The sequence below is a fragment of the Olea europaea genome, unplaced genomic scaffold, assembly GCF_002742605.1.
Source record: "Olea europaea var. sylvestris unplaced genomic scaffold, O_europaea_v1 scaffold2844, whole genome shotgun sequence".
NCBI lineage: Eukaryota > Viridiplantae > Streptophyta > Magnoliopsida > Lamiales > Oleaceae > Olea > Olea europaea.
This window is the reverse complement of record NW_019246955.1, coordinates 55,859-66,017: the sequence shown is the minus strand read 5'-3', so window position 1 is coordinate 66,017 and position 10,159 is coordinate 55,859. Positions and strand designations below refer to the sequence as shown.

At 34.5% G+C, this 10,159-nt stretch overlaps 1 protein-coding gene across 1 annotated transcript; it reads left to right on the top strand.

Moving 5' to 3' along the window:
- Window positions 1–8,336: 8,336 nt before the first annotated feature.
- On the top strand, window positions 8,337–9,513 carry LOC111384112 (VQ motif-containing protein 4-like). The gene has a single exon (XM_023008349.1). The coding sequence runs from the start codon at window positions 8,628–8,630 to the stop codon at window positions 9,363–9,365; it is 738 nt and encodes a 245-aa protein (XP_022864117.1). The 5' UTR covers window positions 8,337–8,627; the 3' UTR covers window positions 9,366–9,513.
- The last annotated feature ends 646 nt before the right edge of the window (window positions 9,514–10,159 follow it).

Genomic DNA, 10,159 nt, shown 5'->3' with positions numbered 1-10,159 from the left:
AATCGAATCGAATCAAACCAAATCGACTGGACTAAAATCGGTTCGGTTCGGTTTGATTTAAGAGGTAGAGTGGGTTGGGTTGGATTAAAATTCATCCAAACCAACTAATTTGATTTTGATTTCGAATTGGAGTCAAAATCGATCCAAACCAAACTACGCTCAGACTTGTAAGGATAACAAAAAAATTCGTCAAATTCGATACCAACGGGTCCCTCCTCGAATGATTTCGCTCCAGGGCAAGTACAGGTAACAAGGGTCCATCCCGTTTAACTTTTTTCTATATTAGTAATACAATACTTTATAAATGAAAAAGTCCATAAATTTCATTAATTCTAATAAAGATGGTGATTAAGATTATCTCAGGAATATGATAAACAATAAAAACTTTAGTTTACCAAATATATTTCAATAATATAACTTTTAAAAATAAATATATTAATTAAAAAATTTAATGCCTATATTATTATCTCCCTTTAATGAATGTGGGGCATTAAAATGAATTATAAAAACCTAAAAAAAAAAAACCTGTACTACATCGGGTAAGGGTCCAACCTCGACCTCGTGCCACCCTAAAACGAGTAACAGGACGAGTAAGGACAGGAAATTACTCGACTGGATGGGGCGCTGAGAAAGTTACCCCGCACCAAACTCACCCCATTGCCATCTCTACAGGCTTGAGCTAGCTAAGAGAGCATTGTGGTTTTAAAATACATATAATACCTACCAACTTTAATATCATCGGTAAAGATAGAACTATGTGGTATGAGAACTATCCTTTGGGTTGAAACATGTCAATCCTAGTAATGTTTGGCTAATGTTTATAATCAGTGGAATTGCTTTTCATCCACATATTTGTGAGACTCACAAGTACTACTGACTTCTTGATCACTCATTGATAAAATATGAAATGTCGTGTTTTTCATCTATTAATGGTTACACTTTTGTGATTAAGTGATACCTAAATATACTTAGCACCCTTATATTTTGATTTAGATTGCAATTGAATGGAAACCATGAAAGTTGGGAGAAAAGAGCAAAAAAATAAATAAATTTAAAGTCAAAATGGATGCAAGTGAAAGTTCAGGGACCAAGTTGTAAATAATTCATAGATGAGACGGACGATGGAATGAAGATTCAAAAGTGTTAGGGGTCAATCGGATAAGGAAAGAAATCAAAGAGATGAAATATTGACGAAGTGTTATGACATATCCACTTTTAGGCAAAAAAGTTATACTTCCGAATTCTAGCCTCTGTTTGAGACCCATTTTTGGTATAGTAAACTTGCGAATTGGAAACATTCTAGCTCTAAAATAATTGTAGCCATTTTCGTTAGCTTTCAAACGCAGTTGAAATCACTTCAATCGAATATCAGGAGAGAAAGTTATGACAAAAATATCGAACGCTGTCTGGTGGAGAAAATGTTTTGAACCACGCGGTCGCACATTACTGTCCAGGGAATTCAAAGGCCAAAATAATTTGTTCCTTGCGACCTCATGATTTTGTTCCTTGTGGTCGCATAGTTCATTTTCGAGGCGAATTTTCAATTTCCTTATTTCATTCATCCACTTATGGAAATAATCTTTGTACATGGTATATAAACCTCAAATCTCATCTAAAACTGGGAGAACGCCCCCCAAAACCTAATTTTTTCTCTTTATGCTCTAGAATTAAGGATGTGTAATAGACTCTTGCGCTTGATCGAAGGTGACGAAGCCTTGGAACAATTATAACTGTGAGATCCACCTTATTTTCTTAGTGTAATTCATATGCTTTGGTATTAAATATCCTTTGTATGTATTTTTATGATTGTTGAGTTTAATTGTTAGGGTGCACACTAGTTTGTTATTTTCTACAATCTATAACTAAATTAAATGCTCAAATCCATAATTGTTTGATTGATTTAAGTTGCAACGCAATTAGTATTATTAATTTGTTGCTTTGGAAATTATTAAATTTTAGAAAGAATATTCATCTAGGTTAAATACAACAATTGTGCTTGTGTTATCTAGTTCATTGATTTCTCTATTTCATAAAACAGTTATTAAATTAAAATTTTGCGCTTATTTGGGATTGTTTGATAATTATGATTAATTAGATCGCTTGTTTCTAATAATTAAAACTAAGGATAAATAGAAAATCGTTTCGAATGGGAAATTACTTTTTACAATGAATGCTAAAATTGTGAATTAATGATTATTTGTGGATCAGTGATTGGTTATAAATTTCCAATGATGGATGTTGACTTAAATCAAAGTTCGTTTTATCGATTTCATCCAATTTATAGATTTGTATTGATATTAATTTTTTTTCCTTAAGAATCGATAATTTCAAAATCAAAACCCCCATTTTAGTTAATCTAGCATATAAAATAAATTAATTACTTTTCGTGGGATCGACCTTTGCTTTCACTACTACATTAATTTTAAGAAGTATATGTTCTAATTTGGAGTATCTATGATAGTACGCACCACTCATTTTATAATTTAAAACGACTATAACAACTTCCAAACTTGCTTGCTTGCTTTAAACTTATTGTCATCTTGAGCCTCCTACCATCCTATGCGTGATTTTTCTCTAGCTTGAGGTAAGACATTTTGTATGGACTTGACAATGCTTAACGATTAACCTGGATACAAGTGTGAACACTTCAATAAAGTATGACCTTACATGATATAACTCATGCCGTCCTTTTAACTCTGACCTAATAAATTTTCCATGTCAATACATAGTTTCCTCAGACTTTCACAGGTCAATTTAGGTTAGTGCTCCTTATACCGCGTTAACTTGATAAGCATAACAAAATTAATATGTTTTCTTGATCATCGGATCCGAAATCACTAAATTATCTTTTTTCCAACTCTTCATAGCAAAAGTTTCAACTTTCAGATAAAAGCGGGAGAATTGATTTTTTGACCGTTAGGGAGGAAAGTGTAGATTACCTGTGAATGAAGAAGCAAAAAATAACGTTTGAAATAGTGAAATAACGATCAAAAAATCAATTTTTTTGGGGGTGAGAGCACTACCAAACGGGCATATGTCACTTCGAGCACAATGAACAATCCTTATTTCATGACTTTTTATGCTAGTATTTCATGACATATGTCACCTCGAGCACAATGAACAATCCTTTTTTTTTTGGACCGTGCTACATGACCACATTGGTTGACATAAGGGTTGACACATCACACACACATGGGAGCTCGGTATTATTTTATTCGCGCGGGGCCCACACCTCGACTGTGAGAGATGTGTCAACCTTTGTGTCAAACAATGTGGTTAAGTAGCATTTTTCTATTATTTTACACAGAATTCGCCTTTTTAAGGAAATAATTTACTTTAGTAATAACTAAAAACGTATTGTTGGTTAGGGTCGCAGTTGACTCAATAATTTGAACAAACTGTAGACAGATTTACTGTTCAATTACCACAGCTTTTTTTCTCTTCTTTTTTATTTTTTATTTTTAAACAAGCAAATGGGGTAATCAATTTTTGGTCTCAAATTTGATACGTAGTGAATAATAAGATTATTACTATAAAAATAAAATATAGAATTAACGCACAAGGCAAAAATAGTAACAAAATTGTTTTATTACTTTTAATATAAGAAATTGTTGGTTTGGTTAAGAATTTGAGTTTAAGGTTTAACGGTTATCAACTAAAATATTTTGACTACATTAATTATTTTGCATGTATTTTGAATCAATGGCAATGGCGAATTGGCGATACCAATTATCTTTCAAGCTTGATTCACAAAGAGGTTGATCTTCGAATACATATGCTTGTGCTGCCTCGTCGTTATCACCCCAAGGCCACCAACATGTTTTGTGTTGAACCCGGATCCCTTGGTCTTTTCCGATCAATCACCAGCCATCGAGAGTGCCTTGAGATTCCCACTCTCTTCTAGTTCTCACCCCTGAGTCTCAATCTCCCAATTATGTAATGAGTCTCACTTCACTATAGTACAGGTGTCCTAACTGCTGTCGAAGTTTTGAGGCCATGAGAAATTCGTTGTGAGCTGGTCATTCTATTGTTATACAGGTTTTCTAATTCTTATGGGGTTTACACTTCACCAAGTTTTATATATATTGAAATTTTTTCATTATTCAGGTATGTTTTTTTTATTCAGTTTATAACATTTTGCATATATGATCTCCGTCCGTTTTCGGACATAAGCATTAGGAAGGCTAAAAAAAACTCTCTAGCCTTTATGCAGGTAATTCAAAGGCCCTATCAGTGTCCATCCCTCGTGTTTTCCCAATCTGAGATCTAGTGAAATTGGTTCAAATAATTAACCAAAAATTGGAAAATGAAAAGGTGTGTAAAAGTGAAAAATGAAAAGATGTGACTACGAGTCAACTTCGACCAAATATTCAGACTTGATCCGATGGTCAAATTATTAAAGTAAATAGACCAACTTATTCTCCTCGTCGAGTAGATCGTCGTGGTATATTTGGAATCTTGAAACCAATTTCGGAAGAATGAGAAATTGCGGACCAAAGTTGGAAGAAATGAAGTGTTGCAACTTTTCGAAAGGATGCAGATTTTGGCCAAGTGTTACAACTTTTTGAAAGGATGCATATTTTGTTGAGAAAAATGTAAGGAAATCTGAAAACTTAATGAACTCCAAGATACGGAAAAACGTTATCTTTTAAGAGATGTTTTTCCCCTATTCAACAAAGTCACAACTAAGGTATGAAAGAAAATCTCTCTCAGGATACAATGGAGGCGTTTGATTCAAATTGTGACTATTTGATCAAACCAAGAAGACATTCGAAAAGAACTGATTGATGTCAAGAGAAAGAGAAAAGAATAATTTTTTTAATGTCTTTTGCAAACAAGAATTCGCCCAGAATTTATAGAAATTGAGGCAACCGTTTGAATAGGTGTGTCCCTTGAAATTCTTGCATACATCTGTTGGAAGTGACTGTTAAAAAACGAACAGATACACATATTCAAAGACTTTTGAAAATAAAATTCGCAAAACAAAAAATAAAACGAACATGTCGATCCCCGTGCGTAGCGACAAACACTAGTCCGGGCGACAAATCATTCGCAAAACAAAAAATAAATACATGCAAAATGATGAAAAATATCTAACATGTTTTGGCCCACACTACTTCATTTGCACCCTTTTTACATCTATAAATAAAATCCTATGGACATGATTTTGGGTACACCAATTGCATTAAGCATTCATTCTCCTTTTGCAATTCTTTCCTTTCTAATTCCATAGCATTTTCATGCATTTCCTTTGTAGAGGGAAAATTTTGTCAAAAATTCGTTTGTTTTTTGTGGTTTGAAGTGCTGCTACAACAAGTTGTGAATCCATTGTATCTTGGAAGACAAGTGTTGTTCACCGCGAGCACCATAGCGGGAAAATTTGTCTTAAGGAATTAGATAATGTCTCGCCTTGGATTATTCTCTATTTCTACTCCTTCTTAATCCTTGTTTTACATAATCGTTATACCGAAACTCTGTCCAAATTTTCATTCATATAAATTGTGTTTTGATCACGCTCTTACAGGTTAAAATTGGTCAAACAAATATATCAAAAATCAACCCTTACATAGCCCTTTTTATAAGTCGTCTCAAACAGTATCTCCAAGTACGATTTTTTAAAGCATCAATAATGTCGTAAGTAGAAACCACTACTAAAAGTAGTGGTCGACACATGATCAAGATGTCATGCTTCTGGGTTTGCAATCTAGGACTCCAACGATATCATGCTTACAAGACCTCCTACCAGTCACGGACCTCCATTGTTCGCAATCATCACGCAGAGGAAGACCTCCAATATATCTGCAAGTACAACACAACGAAAACCCTCTAGTAGTAGCGACACCTCAAGCAACATGTCGTAGCTCTGAATAAGTCTTGAGCGAATATGTCATGCCCCCGCCCCATATCCAACATATCTTATGTCACAACTGAAATACCCGATATTTCATCTACATGCCTTCCTATCATAGCACGATTATGAACATTTGTCAGACCATTATGACATAATACAGCATGTCCCATAATGTCGACGCATTATTATTGAGAGGGATCAAATATAGCAATTCCATATGTATAGAAGAGTGTTTCACATAAATGCACTAGAAATCTCACATTGCGGGGCCCATGTTTTAATAAAAAAAGCCAAAAAAATTACTCACCCACCCTAGTGTTGTCTCTTCTGTGGTGTTTCTGTGTGTACAGTTTATGTACACACAACACTGCTCGGATCAAATATGATACAAATGTGTGATGCAAACATGTGAGGCTTACTGGTGGTGTACTTAATCCCAACTTGAGCTTAAGTGCATTGGGCCTAGGGCTGGACACAGTCGATTTGGTTCAGTTCTAACGAGAATCAGATTGAATCCTAAATTCTTGGGTATTAGTAAGTAGAACTGTCGAGTCCAAATTTAATTATGGAACTGTTCTGGCTTAGTTCCATTCGGTTCGGTTCGGTTCCATTCGATTCCCAGGTTCTGTACTATAATTAATTTTTTAATATTTACAAAGTCACATTAATTCTACCATTGACAAGTTCAATCTTAACTCTCATAAAATAGCATAGTCTAATTTTATGTGTTTTCTACATCTCTCTTTACTTAGTTCTTCCTATATTTGATTGTTAAAATTATAGGAAGATGAAGATAGTGAGCTCACAACAATCAAGAGAAGTATTGTCGAACTTCAATTCGATGATTCACAATGGTAGAAACGGCACTACGGTAGAATAACATTTTTGGGTAAAACTTAGGTCAATTCGATTAAGTTAAACTTGGACTGAAAGTTAGAAATAGAAAAATCACATTTTTGGATTTGAGTTAAATTAACTACTTAGCAAATTTATTTAGAAAAAATAAAATAATTTAACTTATTTAAAATAAATAAATTAAAAAAATTAAGAAGATTTGGTTCTTGATCTAAAACTGAGAACTGAATTGAACTCTTCGGTTTTTTATTTAGATACTCACTCGGATATTTAATTTAAGAAGAATCTTTAGGTTCAGTTTAATTAAGTTCGGGTTTGATTCGATTCATTTTGATTTGGGAGTTTTGTCCAACCCTAATCGGACCACCGATTATACTATTTATATCATAAGCCCAACCTAGAGAGAGGTGGATCCTTAATCATGCATGCTTATGAGACCTCGCCTCTTTGACACCACGAGGCCACCATGAAGTTCCTTTTTGGGCCCTAGTTCCCTGGTCTTTATGGATCGATCACCTGGCATCGAGCCAATGCTTGTGGTCTCGATCCCTTTCAAGGTCTCACGGGGTAAATCAAGAAAAGAGTCCCACTTAATCATAGCAAGTGTTCTAACTGCAGTAAAGTCCTAATACGATCAAGAGTCTATCGTTTTCTTGTCATTCTATTGTTATTCAGATGTTCAAATTCTCATGGAATTACACTTACCAAGTTCTATATATATTGACACTTAATTCATTGTTTAGATACGCTTTCATAATTCAGTTTACATTTTCCTGCTTGTATTCTCTCTATATGTTATTTGAATTAAGCATCGAACGATCTATGTGAACAAATTTCGTTGACTTTTCGCAAGTAATTCTAAGGTCTTGTTCGTGCTCGTTTGTCATGTTTTTTCTAATCTTGAGATCAAGTATCTCCAATTACGACTTTTTGTATCATCAGGTAACAATTCAATTTCTCCCATGAAAATAATTATATATATTCATTGATATGGAGACGATTAGAATAGTCAAGGGTTAAATTATCGTTAAAAAGTTTTTTAAAAAAAATTCAATGTAGACGGATTTGTGTTACTCTTGTTTATAAGATTGACCTTCATCCTGAATCTTATTAAGAAATTTTGTAATTTAACTAAAGATAAAAGATATTAAGGTAAACCTTAATTTAAGTCTTGCCATTAATGGTTTATAACATATAATGTCAAACATGATTTTTTTTTTTTTTTTTGTGTAATTGCTCTAATAATTTGAATACTATATTCTTATAATTTGTAACGTAGACAATACTGAAAAAAAATTGGTTCAATATGTGTGGATTATAGTGTTGATTTGGTATTTCTTCCTGTTAAAAGTCTTTGTAATAATACGACATTATATTACAATAATATAACAATAATCAAGGATTACCGAGTGGACTAGACAACCATTAATTATATGTTAAAAAAAATTAAGCTATTTCCTATTATAATTAATTAAAAATAAAATAAGAAAGAGAAAAAGGATTATGTTTCACCTACACCCATTATTACGCTTACCAGAGTCTTGTGGTCAGCTTTCAAGGGGCCCTTTTAGTCAATGTAATATATTGAAACTTGTTTGACTATTTCTTATTCATATGGCCCCACCTTCTCCCTGGTGTGAAATTCCAAGCACCACCAATAGCCTGGTTCCAGTTGGACAATTAGACTAATAAACCTCCACTCTCAACTTATGTCGCGTGTCGCCACGTATCTTTGAATCCAATATATTTTCTAAGGAGTGAAGTTCACGCACCTGAGATTTAATCTACAAATAGACTCAAAGTAAGCAATTTTTGCCAAACCAAAGAAAGTCTGATGCAAAAATGAAAAACTTTCATTTCATTTATTTCTAACCGTAATTCTCCTTCAACTCTTCACCTCCTTTACCTCTCAGTCTGAGGAATGGAGAATTCTTCAAAACTCCAAGAAAACCAAAGCCCATCATCTCTTGTCCCATCCCCAAATACTCGTAGTTCCAACAGTTCTAGCAGTAGTGGCCTCCACCACCACAACCACCTATCACCTCCGGCGTCACAGCCGTCTCCATCACCTTGCGTACCCATAACCAGATCCGAACCAAACAGCCCACATCCAACAACTTTTGTCCAGGCGGACACATCCTCTTTCAAGCAAGTGGTTCAAATGCTCACAGGATCCACCGAGACGGTCCGCCACGCCTCCCGACCGGACCCGGCGAAGAACCCGATTCCTCCTATGAAGACTGGGATGAAGAAGGATAAGTCAACCTCCAAGCTGTACGAACGAAGAAACAGTCTCAAGGACTTTAAGATCAGCCCTCTTGGACCTGGACTGATGAACACGAGACCCAGATTCTTGTCTGGGTATTCGGGTTCTCCCCGAATGGGAACTGCAGAAGTTCTATCTCCCAGTATTCTTGATTTCCCATCTCTGGTGCTCAGTCCTGTTACACCTCTGATACCCGACCCGTTCAATCGGTCACCGAACGATGGAGCTAGCAATTTGAACACGGCAGCAGAGGAGAAGGCAATTAAAGAAAAGGGATTTTACTTGCACCCATCGCCGGCGAACACTCCGAGGGATACGGAGCCCCGGCTTTTACCTTTATTTCCGGTCACCTCACCGAGAGCAGCAGATTCTTCTAATGGTGCAGATTCTTGAGTGAGTTCCCCTTTCCCTTTCCCTTTTGTAGTTTTGCTTCAATTAATGTACCATTCTATATGTGAAACCACACAGACGGGATTTGGAATTGATGAGGCAACTATTTATGAACGCTCTAATTAAACTCAACAATTTGAAAAAAAAAAAAAAAAGAAGAGTCCATAATTTGATTTATCTCCTTTTTAACGTTGTTGGGTTTTCAATTTATTAGATCTGTAGGAAATTAAAAATATAATTTAAGGCTTATGATGTAAGAATTAAGATGAAAAAAGTGCGAATAATAATAATTAGGGAAAAGTGGGGTTGGAAATGGGCATAGCTGTCAACGGAAGAGTAAAAGTAAGGGCAAGGAATCTTGACTCTTTCTTTGTCTTTCGATAAGGGCCTGGCTCCGGGTTTACTGTCTGCTTGTATTTTAAGCAATTTATTTTATTTTAATTTCAAATGTTCAGGTCGCGACAATGAGTGACCCTGTTTGAGCCCCCTTGTTTGAAAATTTATTTTTATACACGTATTCTTTCAATAAAACAATATTACATAAACCGTTGTTTGCATCCATTTTTTTATCAAAATGTATTTTTGAACAGTGATTTGATAATATCAATAACAGATTCTTCAATAAAATAATATTATACTTAAATTCAAAAAATTTCTTTATTTTTCAATAGCACATTTTCAATCATAAAACTATTGCAAGATGCACTTTTTTGAAAAAAAAAAAAAGGACTAAAAAAATAATAATAATAAATAAATAAAAAGGAGCTCAAATAGAAGCAAAGCTTAAATATAGTTGC

Coding starts and splice junctions, on each gene's coding strand:
- LOC111384112 (XM_023008349.1), top strand. CDS start 8,628: ATGGAGAATTCTTCAAAACTCCAAGAAAACCAAAGCCCATCATCTCTT.